Below are 17,632 nucleotides of genomic sequence, written 5' to 3'. Positions count from 1 at the left end.
TTTTATGATGAAAATAATAATTGAATAATAATTGAAAGAAAACACGGCCCCTCACGCAAGGACAAATAACAGTCGCCAGAATCATGCAGCGTGTGTGTTTGCAAATAGGCTAGTGTAATGTGGTTAGACTGTATATAAGGGGCGTGTCTCATAAAATGTATATCAAATATCTAAATATTGAATCAAGCAACATAAAAACTATCTGGGGTGATCACAAATGCCATGAGTAGGCCTAGTAGTTAAAAATGACCCTAGTATTTTAAAATGAACGCCATGTCGCTCTCCATGGTGCTGCATGCATTTGAATTCATACAAACTGTGCTGCGGCGCCGGTGCCACGGCTTGAGAGTGAGAATATGTTGATTCACATTTTGTATCATTGACACACTTTTTCATGTATTTCAGACTATTTTATATTTGTTTTATTTGAAGTTTGTTTTGGTTGTGCTCCTCAGCTCCTGTACTGAGTTGTGAGATCGCATGGTGTCAGTGTGCGCTGCAGAAAATGATTCAGAAAGTAATTTTCATGATAGGATCTTGGATCCACCCCTCAGTGGCTTTAGTAGCCTATATGCGCAGGAACATTTGTCATCATTCCCAAGCATTTCTAAGAATGTTCTTGCGTAAGTGGGGTTAATGGAACATTACATGTATGAGTATCTTGGATGGAATAAACGTCATTAAGCTGTCATAGTTCTGGATGATTACGTACATTTGTTTTGCTTCATCATGGAACAAAGAGGACGCGAGTCACGGAGGGGCCGACAGCGGTGGTTTGTGTTCCTGGTTGCTTTGCTTCTTTTGTGCAGCGTGGCATCAGCACAAATAAGATATTCGGTACCAGAGGAAGCTAAAGAAGGAACAGTCGTTGGGAATATAGCAAAAGATTTGGGCTTGGATAAGAACACACTGAAAGAAAGGAGATATCGCATTGTTTCTGGCTCTACTGATCCCCTTTTCCATGTGAATCAGAACGATGGTATCTTATATGTAAACAGAAAGATAGACAGAGAAGAGGTATGTGAGCGGAGCAGCGCATGTTTGATCAGTCTGAAAACCGTACTTGAAACCCCCTTAGAAATCCATTACGTGGAAGTTGAAGTGCTTGATATAAACGACCATTCTCCCACTTTCCCCGAGACAGAGAAAATGTTAGAAATTTCGGAGTCCGCTTTGCCAGGAGCACGATTTCAAGTTCCAGCCGCACGCGACCCAGACGGGGATCAGTTTTCAGTACAACAGTATAGACTGAGCAACAACGAGCACTTCCGTTTGGAAGTGAAGGATAAGGGAGAAGATGGAAAGATTCCCACACTAGTGTTGCAAAAGGCTTTAGACAGGGAGGCTATGGGAAGCCACTCATTGGTGCTAACTGCCTTAGATGGTGGGAAGCCTCCAAAATCGGGTAAAATGAATATCAGAGTAGATGTACTTGATGTCAATGATAACACGCCCATATTTACTAAAGATGTTTACTCTGTGCTATTGAATGAGAATGTTCCAGTTGGTACAACTGTCATACAAGTCAATGCGACTGATTTGGATGATGGTCCAAACGGAGAGGTAGTTTACTCGTTTGGAAATAGCGTAGGGCTAAATAATAGATTATTTAAACTGTTTGAAATTAACCAATCAACAGGCGAAATAATTGTGAAAGAACTAATAGATTATGAACAGAAGGACAGATATGCAATTGAAATCCAAGCATCAGATAAAGGCCTCGCTCCGCTAACAACAGAAAAAAGTGTAATCATAAAGATAGTTGATATGAATGACAATCCACCTGAAATTGAAGTCACATCATTTTCCGACGCAATATCTGAAAATGCCAGACATGGAACCACAGTTGCTCTTATTAGTGTCAGTGATTTGGATTCTGGCCTTAATGGAAAGGTAATTTGTTCTATACGGGAGGACGTCCCATTTGCCTTATCGCAATCTTTAAAAGATAATATGTATTCTTTAATAACCAAATCACCTCTCGATAGGGAAGAACAGTCGCAATATGACGTAACTATTATCGCCAAGGATGCTGGCAAACCATCATTATCATCTGAAAAGACAGTCACCGTTATTGTGTCAGATGTAAATGATAATGTCCCAGAGTTTTCCATGAACCCCTATACTTTTTATATCACTGAGAACAATGCTCCAGGTGCCTCATTATTTTCAGTCAGGGCTGCGGACCGTGACGAGCATGACAATGCTCGGATTTCATATAGTATTGTTAGGGACGGGACAGACAATTATAAATTGGCTTCATTATTAAATATCAATTCGGAAAATGGGAACATAATGGCTTTAAAAGGTTTTGACTTTGAAACGTTTAAAACCTTTCAATTTCAAGTTGTTGCCACAGACTCTGGAACTCCATCACTAAGTAGTAATGTCACAGTGAACGTGTTCATTCTGGATCAGAACGACAACGCTCCAGTCATCTTGTATCCAGTCAGTGCTAACGGTACTGCTGAAGGTGTGGAGGAGATTCATCGTAATGTGAATCCAGGACATTTGGTTACTAAAGTGAGAGCATATGATGCTGATATAGGATATAATGGCTGGTTATTATATTCACTACAGGAGGTTACTGACCACATTCTGTTTGGTTTGGACCGCTATACAGGACAGATAAGAACACTTCGTTCATTCACAGAGACAGACGAGGCTGAACATAAACTGGTCATATTGGTAAAGGACAATGGGAACGTTTCACTCTCAGCAACAGCTACTGTGATTGTCAAAGTAATGGAACCCAAAGAGGCCTTTGCTGCATCTGATGTTAAAAGTGCTGTAAACGAAGACGAGGAAAACAGTGTGGTTTTTTATTTGATTATAACTTTGGGCTCAGTTTCAGTGCTTTTTATCATCAGCATCATTGTGCTGGTTATAATGCAGTGCTCCAAATCCACAGACTATCCCTCCAAGTATTTAAAAGAGACTAATTATGACGGGACACTGTGTCACAGCATCCAGTACAGATCTGGAGACAGACGGTACATGTTAGTTGGACCCAGAATGAGTATAGGTTCTACTATAGTTCCAGGAAGCAATGGGAATACTCTAGTGGTGTCTGACAGGAGGCGTGCATCTGGAGAGGTAAGATATACTTTGTGAACAATTTATAACTAACAAACAAACAAACAAACAAACAAACAAACGTATAGCATCCCCCTCTCCTTTTGTTGAATGTGTAAATTGCCATCACAGCAAAACCTGACATTAACTGAAATAACAATTGACCAATTCCAAGTCATGCCCGTGCAGTTGCTTTGGACAAATATCCCCTCTCCACCCACTACAAGAGAAAAGCCTGTTGCCTTGTATTGATAGGCATATTGCATTTATTAATTCATTAATGTATTCATTCATTCATTCATTCATTCATTCATTCATTCATTCATTCATTCATTCATTCATTCATTCATTCTCCAAACTGGATATGTTTTTTATTAATAGTTTAGCAAAGTCATTATAAACAACCTCTGCTATGTGGAAGAACATGGCTCGTCAGTCAGGGTGTCACAGGGAGTCAGGGACCAATCAGAAGGCTGCCAATGAGTCAATTGGTTTTATAGCTTTTATAATAGACTGTTTTGTGCCTCAAATGCCCTAGCATGAATTACAGCTGTCCTTGGTGCTGAAATCCCCAGCTATCCCATATGACATGCATAGCTGTCCTTGGTCCCGAAACGAAATGTGAGTGATTTGAAACTGGGTTTCCAGTGTCATCGCATTAATCGCAATTCAGTGCTCCAAAGCCATTCTTCAATATATTTACCATTCTGATGAAAAACGGTACATGTTAGCTGGACCCAAATTAGTGTATATCCCTAAATTATATTCTAAGGGAATACTTTAGTGGTCAGAAGATATGCAATACTATTATTAGAGTAATTGTGTGAGCAATTCATTAAATCTGACCTTCCTTGAAGTATCACTTTTAAAATAGCATTTAATAAAATGGAGGAAAATAGTTAACTCCTTGTCTATACACATAGGCTACATGATATTCACCAATGGCAGTCTGTGTGGACTGCATATCACAACTATAAGTGTTTTTTTTAGTTTGTCTTCCCTTTTTTACGTTTGTGTGTGTGTGTGTGTGTGTGTGTGTGTGTGTGTGTGTGTGTGTGTGTGTGTGTGTGTGTGTGTGTGTGTGTGTGTGTGTGTGTGTGTGTGTGTGTGTGTGTGTGTGTGTGTGTGTGTGTATGTGTGTGTGTGTGTGTGTGTGTGCGCGTGTGTGTGAATGCTGTTTTACTTTGACTCTCTCACACTATATGAGGTGTATATATGTTTTTGCTGCCAACTGAATTTCTCTCACCGAGAATTAAGGCAAATATTTAACTTCAGTAGGTTGCGTAAACTGAAACGTGGTGTTAACCTTTGTCACCTCGGATGACTTCTTTGGCACTGGCCATGGTGCTGATTCGTTGGTATTAGGCATATGTATTGCGTTCAGTCAAGATTATCAGTTTGAGTTGTTGATTACCAATACTGGCTGTGATTATTATAACATGTTGGCATGACCTGCAATCTTATTCAGGATCTCATGGTGTCAGTGTTCCAGTGAAATAATTATTTTAGCCTAGCTTTTTTTCATAGGCTGCACTTGGTTCCACCCATTTCTGGAGTTAACCTTTCGTTGTGGTTCAAACATTTCGGTATACAACAGCGTGAGCAGCGAGATCACATCACATTCTCCAAATGATTATTTGCATAGTTGCCATTTATGCAGGGAACAAGGCAACACATTTGTCTTTAAGAATGACGGATGACGTTCACATTTGAATACTGTTATCGTTTTAACGGATCACTATTTGTATCATGGAACAAAGAGGATGCAGTGTGGGTATAAGGGGGAGGCGACAGTGGTGGATATCTTTCGCGATTGCTGTGTTTCTTGTCTGGAATGGAGCAGTGGCTCAGATACGATATACAATCTCTGAAGAGGTCAAGGAGGGAACCTCTGTTGGAAATCTAGCCAAGGATTTGGGGCTCGATGTTGGCGGTTTGAAAGGAAGGGGATTTAGAATTGTGTCTAGCTCCAACGACCATCCTTTCCGAGTTGATCAGAACGATGGAGTCCTATACGTGAACAAATTACTGGACAGAGAAGAGCTGTGCGAACGGAGTAGCGTGTGTATTATTAACCTGAAAACCGTCTTGGAGAATCCACTGGAGATCCATTATGTCGCCGTGGAGGTGCTAGATGTAAATGATCATTCTCCCAGCTTCCCGGAGAAAGAGAGGCGCTTAGAAATATCTGAGTCCACTATACCAGGGACACGATTTCAGTTGAAAGCTGCGAGCGACTCTGATCGTGGTATATTTTCTGTGCAGCATTATAAGCTCAGCCAGAATGATCATTTCCGTTTGGAAGTGAAAGATAAAGGAGAAGATGTGAAAACACCCGTTTTACTGCTGCAAAAGTCATTAGATAGAGAGGCTATTAGGAGTCACACGTTAATTCTGACAGCAACTGATGGAGGTAAACCACCAAGATCAGGTAACACGAAGATTATTGTTGACGTATTAGACGTCAACGATAACGCACCTGTTTTCTCCAAAGGAATTAATTCAGTGCAACTTGATGAAAATGCTGACATAGGCACACAGGTGATTCAAGTAAATGCAACTGATTTGGACGAGGGTCCCAATGGAGAGGTAATTTATTCCTTCGGGAATAGTATGAATGAAAGATTATTCAAACTGTTTGATATAAACCCAGTTACAGGTGAAATTGTTGTGAAAGGTCTTATTGATTATGAGCAAAAAGACAAATATGTGTTAGAAATTCAAGCCTCGGACAAAGGCGGTGTCCCGCTTGTCACAGAAAAGAGTGTAATCATAAAGATAGTTGACGTGAATGACAACGCGCCTGTGATAGAAGTGACTTCATTTTCAAGCGCCATATCTGAAGATTCTAGACCTGGAACTACAGTGGCCCTTATTAGTGTCAGTGATCTGGACTCGGGTCTCAATGGGAAAGTTATTTGTTCTATAAGTGAGGAAGTTAATTTTGATTTAACAGCATCCTTGCAAGACAACATGTATTCATTAATAACAAAGTCTCCTCTGGATAGAGAGAAACAGACTAAATATGACATAACTATAATGGCCAAGGACGCTGGCCTACCAGTGCTATCATCTGAAAAGACGATAAGTGTTATTGTGTCTGATGTTAATGACAACAGTCCTGAGTTTTCACGCAGTCCCTATACTTTCTATGTTAGTGAGAACAATGCTCCAGGACAATTATTGTTTACTGTAAGGGCGTCTGATCGTGACGAGGGAGATAATGCCCTTATTTTATATCACATTCAACGAAATGGAGCAACTGACAATAAAGCAGCTTCATTTCTAAATATTAATCCAGAAAGCGGTGATATTATGGGGCTGAAGAACTTTGACTTTGAAACTTTGAAAACATTTCAGTTCCAAGTTGTTGCCACGGACTCTGGAACTCCATCACTAAGCAGCAACGTCACAGTGAACGTGTATATTCTGGATCAGAACGACAACTCTCCAGTCATCTTGTACCCTGTCAGTGCTAACGGTACTGCTGAAGGTGTGGAGGAGACTCCTCGTAATGTGAACCCAGGACATTTGGTGACTAAAGTGAGAGCCTATGATGCTGATATAGGATATAATGGCTGGTTATTATATTCACTGCAGGAAGTTACTGACCACAGTCTGTTTGCTTTGGACCGCTATACAGGACAGATAAGAACACTTCGTTCATTCACAGAGACAGACGAGGCTGAACATAAACTGATCATACTGGTAAAAGACAATGGAAACGTTTCACTCTCAGCAACAGCTACTGTGATTGTCAAAGTATTGGAGGCCAAAGAGGCCTTTGCAGCTTCTGATGTTCAAAGTGTATCAAAAGATGAAGATGAGAACAATGTGTCTTTTTACCTGATTATAACTTTGGGGTCAGTTTCAACCCTTTTCCTGATTAGTATTATCGTGTTGATTGTGATGCAGTGCTCCAAACCCGCGGACTACACCTCCAAATATTTACAAGAAACAAATTACGACGGAACACTGTGCCACAGCATTCAGTATAGATCTGGAGACAGAAGGTACATGTTAGTTGGACCCAGAATGAGTATTGGATCTACTATAGCTCCTGGAAGCAATGGGAATACTCTAGTGGTTTCTGAGAAGAGGCATTCATCTGGAGAGGTAAGATGGTTGATGTGTGTTTGACTAACACAAACCTACTCAAAACCAGAATTGTTTCTTCAAATACAATATATATAAATTAAAAATCACACCCGTGTGAACTGAGTGGTGTAAGGTATTATATAGCCTGATCAGCTGTGGTCTGACGTAATGTCTGACGTAATGAAATCAGCATCAACCAATCAGCATCAACCATGCTCATTTTTTGAGCACAGACAGACAGACTAACAAAGCCAGTTGTAGGAGTGGTGCACCACTCAAAAATAAAATCAGTAAGATGCCTGTGGGCGAGCGCTGTGGCATGGGGGGTATAAGATCTTAATTTTCGGGCCTGTTAGAACTCTAGTTTTCGCTGGCTGCGGGCGCGTCATTAGTACCGGCTGATAGATGGGGAAGGATCGGAACAGGGCAGCTCCATATATGGAGATCTAAGGGTTTGAGGTTTGAGGTCAGATGTAGAGTTGCTCATGGCCAATATTGATTACATCAGGGATCTCCTATATGGGCTTAATATTGATGACATCAGGGATCTCCATCCCAGATGGTGTCACGTGATGTCACGTGCTCTCTCACCCCGACCACCATATATGGTGCCCGGCACACTAACTGACGGGCAATCCGCAATCCGTCTACTCAGGCTTATGTGAACACCCCAGACCGTTTTTAAGTTGCTCCATTGAGTATTTAGATATTTGATATTCATTTTAGCTGCCCCGCCCCTTCCCATACAAACCCATTATAACTTCAAACTCCATTTAACCATGGTAGATTTATCGAAAACACCTGACCTTTTTTCTGATAATGATAATGTCCTTTGAGGGGGCTTTTAATTTACTGTGGATTTTGATTTACTGTTTTCATTTATTTTTAATAATTCTTTTGGATTTTGTGAGCAGTGCTGGAGGAGGTTCTTTTCCAAAATAATTATTAAAAATAACTGAAAACAGTAAATGAAAATCCACGGTCCCCTCAAGTATTAGAAGGACAATATCAGTCAACAGAAAAAAAGGTTGGGTGTTTTCTATCATGGTTAAAATGAATTTTGACATTATAATGGGTTTGTATATGAAGGGGGCGGGGCAGCTAAAATGAAAATAAAATATCTAAATACTGAATCAAGCAACTTAAAAACGGTCTGGGTGTAAGCCTGAGTAGATGATAAAAGTGAAATATCATCTATCATTGCTACCTTCTTAGGTAGCAATAATAATAATATGGGTAATAATAATAATAATAATACATTCATTAATAATAATAATAATAATAATAATAATAATAATAATCATCATCATAATAAATGATGATTATTATTAATGAAAAGGGAATGATAATTTAAATAAAACACGGTCCCTCACGCAAGGACAATATAAGTCACCAGAACCATGCAGGGATGTGTGTTTCCAAATAGACTAATGTGGTTAAACTGGAGGTTGAAGTTCACTTGGTTTATAAGGGGCGTGTCTCATAAAATTAATATCAAATATCTAAATATTGGATCAAGCGACTTGAAAACAGTCTGCGATGCACACAAATGCCAGAGTAGAAGATAAAAGGACGCTAGGAGTATTTTAAAGTGAAATAAGTCTCTCAAACGGGTCTGTCGCTCTCCATGGTGCTGAGTTAGAATTCATACAACTCGTGCCGCGGTTGCGGCTTGAGAGTGACAATATGTTGATTCACATTTTGCAATCATTTGACAAACGTTTTAATGTATTTCTGACTATTTCTTTCATTTTGATTTGAAGGTTTTTCAGTTGGCTGGTCAATGTTTCAGTGTGTTGAGGATGATTAAATAATTCTTGTTTATATCTTGAGATGAATAGATTATACCCTAGGTTGCAATGCTCCTGTACCGAGTTGTGAGATCGCATGGTGTCAGTGTGCGCTGCAGAAAATGATTCAGAAAGTCCTTTTCATCATAGGATCTTGGATCCACCCCTCAGTGGCTTTAGTAGCCTATATGCGCAGGAACATTTGTCATCATTCCCGCAAGCATTTCTCAGAATGTTTCTGCTTAAGTGGGGATAATGCATATTGACATTTAGGAGTATGTTGGAGGGAGTAAACGTCATTAAGCTTTCATAGTTCTTCTGGAGGATTAGCACTTTTTTTTGCTTCATCATGGAACAAAGAGGATGCAAGCCACGGAGGGGCCGACAGCGGTGGTTCGCGTTCCTGGTTGCTTTGCTTCTTTTGTGCAGCGTGGCCTCGGGGCAAATAAGATATTCGGTACCAGAGGAAGCTAAAGAAGGAACAGTCGTTGGGAATATAGCAAAAGATTTGGGCTTGGATAAGAACACACTGAAAGAAAGGAGATATCGCATTGTTTCTGGCTCGACTGATCCCCTTTTCCGTGTGAATCAGAACGATGGTATCATATATGTAAACAGAAAGATAGACAGAGAAGAGGTATGTGAGCGGAGCAGCGCATGTTTGATCAGTCTGAAAACCGTGCTGGAAACCCCCTTAGAAATTCATTATATAGAAGTCGAAGTGCTTGATATAAACGACCATGCTCCCACTTTCCCCGAGACAGAGAAACTGTTAGAAATGTCAGAGTCCACTTTACCAGGAACACGATTTCAGTTGCAAGCTGCGCGCGACCCAGATGGTGATCAGTTTTCAGTACAACAATATAGACTGAGCAACAACGACCACTTCCGTTTGGAAGTGAAGGATAAGGGAGAAGATGGAAAGATTCCCATACTAGTGTTGCAAAAGGCTTTAGACAGGGAGGCTGTGGGGAGCCACTCATTGGTGCTAACTGCCTTAGATGGCGGGAAACCACCAAAGACGGGAAATATGAATATTAGAGTAGATGTACTTGATATAAACGACAACGCACCTGTGTTCTCTAAAGAGGTTTACTCTGTGCTATTGAACGAGAATGTTCCAGTCGGTACAACTGTTATACAAGTCAATGCTACTGATTTGGACGATGGAACAAACGGAGAGGTAGTTTACTCATTTGGCAATAGTGTAAACAATAGATTATTCAAACTTTTCGAAATTAACCAATTGACAGGCGAAATGATTGTGAAAGACGTTATAGATTATGAACAAAAGGACAGATATGAAATTGAAATTCAGGCCTCAGACAAAGGCACCGCCCCACTCGTTGTAGAGAAAAGTGTAATAATAAAGATAGTTGATGTTAATGACAATGCACCTGAGATAGAAGTAACATCATTTTCCAACGCCATATCTGAAGATTCCAGACCTGGCACCACCGTTGCTCTCATTAGTGTCAATGATTTGGATTCTGGCGTCAATGGAAAAGTTATTTGTTCTATACGGGAGGACGTTCCATTTGCTTTATCACAATCTTTAAAAGATAATATGTATTCTTTAACAACCAAATCACCCCTCGATAGGGAAAAACAGTCTCAATATGACATAACTCTGATCGCTAAGGACGCTGGTCAACCGTCATTATCATCTGAAATGACAGTCACCGTTATTGTATCGGATGTAAATGATAATGTCCCAGAGTTTTCCATGAACCCCTATACTTTTTATATCACTGAGAACAATGCTCCAGGTGCCTCATTATTTTCAGTCATGGCTGCTGACCGTGATGAGAATGACAATGCCAGGATTGTATACAATATGTTTAGGAATGGGACAGACAATAATGCATTAACATCATTTTTAAACATAAATTCCGAAAATGGGAACATGTTGGCTTTAAAAAGTTTTGACTTTGAAACTTTAAAGACTTTTCAATTCAAAGTTATTGCTACTGACTCTGGAACTCCATCACTAAGCAGCAATGTCACAGTGAATGTGTTCATTCTGGATCAGAACGACAACGCTCCAGTCATCTTGTATCCAGTCAGTGCTAACGGTACTGCTGAAGGCGTGGAGGAGATTCCTCGTAATGTGAACGCAGGACATTTGGTGACTAAAGTTAGAGCCTATGATGCTGATATAGGATATAATGGCTGGTTATTATATTCACTACAGGACGTTACTGACCACAGTCTGTTTGCTTTGGACCGCTATACAGGACAGATAAGAACACTGCGTTCGTTCACAGAGACAGACGAGGCTGAACATAAACTGGTCATATTGGTCAAAGACAATGGAAACGTTTCACTCTCAACAACAGCTACTGTGACTGTCAAGGTTGTGGAGCCTAAAGAGGCTTTTGCAGCATCTGATGTTAAAAGTGTATCAAAAGATGAAGAGGACAACAATTTGGCTTTTTACTTGATTATAACGTTGGGCTCAGTTTCAGTACTTTTTATCATCAGTATCATTGTGCTGATTATAATGCAGTGCTCCAAACAAGCAGAATATTCATCCAAATATTTACAAGAAACAAATTACGACGGAACTCTATGCCACAGCATCCAGTACAGATCCGGAGACAGACGATACATGCTAGTTGGGCCCAGAATGAGTATAGGTTCTACTATAGTTCCAGGCAGCAATGGGAATACTTTAGTTGTCTCTGACAGGAGGCGCACATCTGGAGAGGTAAGATCGACTGCTTATTATATCACTGTCAATTAAAGTGTTTGCTCCTATTTCGCTATATGCCTGTCTATAATGTGCCCATAAGAAAGCAATAGGCTTAACATGCTTTTGAGAAGAGAAAGAGGGAATCCCTGTCATCTGGATTTTACAACAAACTGGCTCTCACACACTAATACTGGTTTAACTCTGGCGCCATCAACTCTTCGCTGGTCTTCGTCTAGAAAATGGTCTAGATTCTATAGATTAACTAAGACTCGGGTCTGTCCTCTACAAGGTTTAACTTTTAAAATAGATTTATTTTCATGGGTCGCTTATCGCAATCAAGTATAAATTGTAAAACATGTTGTACGAATGACCGTCTTAGTGGTTGGAAGGCATTACAGAGGCATGGTATAGAGTTCAACTTACTTTACTTAGAGTTCAACAGGCTGGTATATTTTTTCTCCAAAAACACCAATACAGATAACATTCCATCATTGTTTATACATTGGCATGGTGATGTCCAGCCACTACCTGCAGCCTTTAATATAAAGCTGCAGCTAATTAGCCTGGACTGCTCCATTTACAGGGGTGTACCGTGTATTCAAACTCTAAACATCCAATAAATATCCACATCACTTATATATTACAAACTCTTAGGAACTACAACAATAATGCGTCTTTATCCCTCTTCACACTAAACTACAGTCTACAATAGCAAAAGCACATCACAACCCCCCTCTGACATCCTGATTATGGTCAAGCCAAATCCACTGACACACACCAGGTAGGCTACTGTTCAATCAGACTCAACAATATAACTTTACAATTCATAGCACTTCAACATTACACTTACTATTGCGCACAAGTGCCAATGTGCCAAAAGTGTCAAAGCTGTGCAAATCATGTCATTCAACAAATAAAGGTGTTATGTGCAAACATGAGTAACAGAGGTCCTCTCTCTGTTACACATGTATTGGTGTTGTGTCAGGTTACCATGTGCAATCCGTCACTGTCCTTGCAAGAACAGTCACCATAAAGGGACGTGCGTTTGCAAATAGGCTGGTGTGTGGTTAAAATGGGTTCAATGGGTTAAATAAGGGGCGTGTCTGATATCAAATATCTAAATATTGAATCAAGGGGCTTAATTACTGTCTGAGATACGCACACAAGCCAGAGTATAGACGGTAAAATGACCCTAGAAGTATTTTAAAGTGAAATAGCTTATGTATCTCAAACAAGTTGTCGCTCTCCATGGTACTGAATCTGAATTCACTTGAGTGAGAATATGTTGATACAGGTTGATTCACATTTTGCATCATTTCGTGTTCATGTTTTTCCAGACTATTTTTTTGTATTATTATTTTGACGTTTTTGTCTCCACCAGGCCGAAGGCATGGGGAGAGAGTATGTTTTGCACTCCGTCCATCCGTGTGTCCGTGTGTGTGTCCGTCCGTCCTTCGGTCTGTGAACAGCTAATCTCCGGCATCGTTAACCCGGTTGATGCCAAATTTTGCACACACACTCCCTGGATGCCAACGATGAACCTCTAACCCCAAAATTTCCAGAACGGCCTGTTATAGCGCCATTATAAAATTGGCTTCCAAAGTTCGCAGGAATGTTCAGTTTCAAACAAAATGCTGCAAATCATGAACACATTGTGTGATTTCCGTGAAATTGGGCACGCACATTCCCATTAGGCCGAGGAAGAAATGCCACATGAAAATTTTCAACTCAGCCTCATGGTGGCGCTATAACTGTCTGAAAAGTGTTTTACCTCTAACTGCACGGATCTGTGGATAACTTTGTATGCCAACTCCCTAGAGGCCAAGGAAAACCTTTGCCTGGAATTCTTCACATCTGCTCTTTATAGCGCCACCAGGAGGCCGACATATGTGAAACACATTTTCTAATATTACTCCTTCAGATTTTATCCAAATTTCACGCAAATTGGTACACATGCTCTCCATAGTCATGTGATCAAGACGGGTTTGTTTGATTTCTCATAATCCACCCTCACTGGCTACAATTGGCTTCTGAACTTTTCAGGAGTAGCCCGCTTTGTACCCGTTTTGTACAAATCGCCACAACTACTCAACGCAGCGTCCGATTGTGGTGAAACTGTGCATGCATATTCCCACTAGGCTGTGGAAGAAATGCCACTTGACAGTTTTAAATCAGCCTCATGGTGGCGCTACAACAGGCACACACACACACACACACACACACACACACACACACACACACACACACACACACACACACACACACACACACACACACACACACACACACACACACACACACACGTTTATATTGCTCCTAAACATTGTGCCAAACGTCACACACACTCCTATCCTCCTGGTGGAGACCTGTGCCCAGAATGGCACTTTTTCTAGTTTACTTTGTTTTTTTTCCAATTGGCTGGTCATTGTTTCAGTGTGTTATGTTATAACACATGTCTTATAATGCAATCTTGAGATTATTAAATAAGCGGGTGTATTGTAATGCTCCTGTACCGAGTTGTGAGATCGCATGGTGTCAGTGTGCGCTGCAGAAAATTATTCAGAGAGGCCTTTTCATGATAGGATCTTGGATCCACCCCTCAGTGGCTTTAGTAGCCTATATGCGCAGGAACATTTGTCATCATTCCCAAGCATTTCTAAGACTATTTTTGCGTAAGTGGCGAAAATGAACATTGGCATTTATGAGTATCTTGGCTGGAGTAAACGTCATTAAGCTGGTTCTGGAGGATTACGTACATTTATTTTTGCTTCATCATGGAACAAAGAGGACGCGAGTCACGGAGGGGCCGACAGCGGTGGTTTGTGTTCCTGGTTGCTTTGCTTCTTTTGTACAGCGTGGCATCAGCACAAATAAGATATTCGATACCAGAGGAAGTTAAAGAAGGAACAGTCGTTGGGAATATAGCAAAAGATTTGGGCTTGGATAAGAACACACTGGAAGAAAGGAGATATCGCATTGTTTCTGGCTCTACTGATCCCCTTTTCCATGTGAATCAGAACGATGGTATTTTATATGTAAACAGAAAAATAGACAGAGAAGAGGTATGTGAGCGGAGCAGCGCATGTTTGATCAGTCTGAAAACCGTACTTGAAACCCCCTTAGAAATCCATTACGTGGAAGTCGAAGTTGTGGATATAAATGATCATTCTCCCACTTTCCCCGAGACAGAGAAACTGTTAGAAATTTCGGAATCTGCTTTACCAGGAGCACGATTTCAAGTTCAAGCCGCCCGCGACCCAGACGGTGATCAGTTTGACATACAACAGTATAAACTGAGCAACAACGACCACTTCCGTTTGGAAGTGAAGGATAAGGGAGAATATGGGAAAATTCCGATCCTAGTGTTGCAAAAGGCTTTAGACAGGGAGGCTATGGGGAGCCACGCATTGGTGCTAACTGCCTTAGATGGGGGGAAACCTCCAAAATCGGGTAAAATGAATATCAGAGTGGATGTACTTGATATAAACGACAACACGCCCATATTTACTAAAGATGTTTACTCTGTGCTATTGAATGAGAATGTTCCAGTTGGTACAACTGTCATACAAGTCAATGCTACTGATTTGGATGATGGTCCAAACGGAGAGGTAGTTTATTCATTTGGAAATAGCGTAGGCCTAAATAATAGACTATTTAAACTGTTTGAAATTAACCAATCAACGGGGGAAATAATTGTGAAGGAACTAATAGATTATGAACAGAAGGACAGATATGACATTGAAATCCAAGCCTCAGATAAAGGCCTCGCTCCACTAACTACAGAAAAGAGTGTAATCATAAAGATAGTTGATATGAATGACAATCCTCCTGAAATTGAAGTGACATCATTTTCCGACGCAATATCTGAAGATTCCAGACATGGAACCACAGTTGCTCTTATTAGTGTTAGTGATTTGGATTCTGGCCTCAATGGGAAAGTAATTTGTTCTATACTGGAGGACCTTCCATTTGCTTTATCGCAATCTTTAAAAGATAATATGTATTCTTTAATAACCAAATCACCTCTGGATAGGGAAAAACAATCCCAATATGACATAACTATTATCGCCAAGGACGCTGGCCAGCCGTCATTATCATCTGAAAAGACAGTCACCGTTATTGTGTCAGATGTAAATGACAATGTCCCAGTGTTTTCCATGAACCCCTATACTTTTTATATCACTGAGAACAATGCTCCAGGTGCTTCATTATTTTCAGTCAGGGCTGCTGACCACGATGAGAATGAAAATGCTCGAATTTCATACAATATTGTTAGGGACGGGAGAGACAATAATAAATTAACTTCATTGTTAAATATAAATTCGGAAAATGGGAACATATTGGCTTTAAAAAGTTTTGACTTTGAAACGTTGAAAACCTTTCAATTTCAAGTTGTTGCCACAGACTCTGGAACTCCACCACTAAGTAGTAATGTCACTGTGAACGTGTTCATTCTGGATCAGAACGACAACACTCCAGCCATCTTGTATCCTGTCAGTGCTAACGGTACTGCTGAAGGTGTGGAGGAGATTCCTCGTAATGTGAACCCAGGACATTTGGTGGCTAAAGTGAGAGCCTATGATGCTGATATAGGATATAATGGTTGGTTATTATATTCACTGCAGGAAGTTACTGACCACAGTCTGTTTGCTTTGGACCGCTATACAGGACAGATAAGAACACTTCGTTCATTCACAGAGACAGACGAGGCTGAACATAAACTGGTCATACTGGTAAAAGACAATGGAAACGTTTCACTCTCAGCAACAGCTACTGTGCTTGTCAAAGCTGTTGAACCCAAAGAGGCGTTTGCAGCTTCTGATGTTAAATCTGCAGCAAAAGATGAAGAGGAAAACAATGTGGCTTTTTATCTGATCATAACTTTGGGCTCAGTTTCAGTTCTGTTTATCATCAGTATCATCATGCTCATTATAATGCAGTGTTCCAAACCTACAGCCTATTCCTCCAAGCATTTGCAAGAGACTAATTATGATGGGACACTTTGCCATAGCATCCAATACAGGTCCGGAGACAGGCGGTACATGTTAGTTGGACCCAGAATGAGTATAGGGTCTACAATAGTTCCAGGGAGCAATGGGAATACTCTAGTGGTCCCAGACAGGCGTCGTGCATCTGGAGAGGTAAGAATATCAATCATACTTAGTATAGGCAGCTTGTCTTTTTGGCGGGATGTGAACTACATGTAATCAATGCAAAAATACTGTTCACGTTTGACATGGACTGTATTCATTTTTGATTGGATAATTTAATCAATTTAGCAAGAGGTACAGTTATACAATAATGCTTAAATGATAACACAAAAAGCCTTGATGTCTTGTTTCCATAGTGGTCCTGTCATAAAGACATGCAATGCTATACAATAAATCATACTATAGGAGCAGTAAAAGTATATTTAAAGGAAAAACAGAGGGGATGATTTATTTGGTTGCTTTCCTTGGTGCTGAAACCTATTTGCATGTTAAAATGGCATTATGCCGGCAAAACGTTATACCTGATGGGTGCATGATATTTAATATGAGTTGTTGATGTACAACAAGGAAACATCATAGAACTTTACTGTCTCATAATCTGAGCTCATAGGTCTATTTTGTAGATCCTCATGATGGATTAAATGACCAGTCATTAAATCAACACTCATGTTAAGTCAAGCTTGATGTAGTGTTGCTTGATACATTTATCACTTTCAGACTTGAATTTAGGCAAATTGAACTTGTTGCCATTGGTGGTTGGTGGTTCATAGTTGGGTGACAAATCCTCATTGAATATCAATTCACTATCTTCATTGAAGCAGCACTATGCAACCTTTTTTGAGGGACGCTAGCCCGTCCTATATGCAAAGCTTTGTGTGTATAGTGTGTTTGAGTACGTGTTTGTAGCACGCGCTTGTGTTTGTAGCACGGAGTGTGATCATTTGATTGGCTGATGATGACGTATGATGATCAGAGCGCCCCTC

General features: G+C 40.4%; 3 protein-coding genes across 3 annotated transcripts in view; all 3 read left to right on the top strand.

The window, feature by feature from the left end:
- Nucleotides 1–729: 729 nt before the first annotated feature.
- LOC306929849 (protocadherin alpha-8-like) lies at nucleotides 730–3,114 on the top strand (the record flags this gene model as incomplete). Its single annotated transcript, XM_079510584.1, has 1 exon — nucleotides 730–3,114. One exon carries the CDS (start codon nucleotides 730–732, stop codon nucleotides 3,112–3,114), a length of 2,385 nt encoding a protein of 794 aa, XP_079366710.1.
- A 1,710-nt stretch (nucleotides 3,115–4,824) lies between these two features.
- Nucleotides 4,825–12,691, top strand: LOC306919701 (protocadherin beta-7-like; the record flags this gene model as incomplete). The annotated part of the gene is made up of 3 exons (XM_079496255.1): nucleotides 4,825–7,191; nucleotides 11,512–11,673; nucleotides 12,644–12,691. 3 exons carry the CDS (start codon nucleotides 4,825–4,827, stop codon nucleotides 12,689–12,691), a joined length of 2,577 nt encoding a protein of 858 aa, XP_079352381.1.
- A 2,558-nt stretch (nucleotides 12,692–15,249) lies between these two features.
- LOC306919690 (protocadherin beta-15-like) overlaps nucleotides 15,250–17,632 on the top strand; it is a gene marked incomplete at both ends in the record, with an annotated part of 333,762 nt that continues 331,379 nt past the window's right edge. The window contains 2 exons of the mRNA XM_079496244.1: nucleotides 15,250–15,266; nucleotides 16,013–16,097. Of these exons, the coding sequence (XP_079352370.1) occupies nucleotides 15,250–15,266; nucleotides 16,013–16,097 (102 nt within the window). The remainder of the gene's footprint in view (nucleotides 15,267–16,012; nucleotides 16,098–17,632) is intronic.

Source organism: Electrona antarctica (assembly GCF_951216825.1).
Source record: "Electrona antarctica genome assembly, chromosome: 1".
NCBI lineage: Eukaryota > Metazoa > Chordata > Actinopteri > Myctophiformes > Myctophidae > Electrona > Electrona antarctica.
The sequence above is the reverse complement of the archived record's forward strand: the minus strand, read 5'-3'. Positions and strand labels throughout refer to the sequence as shown.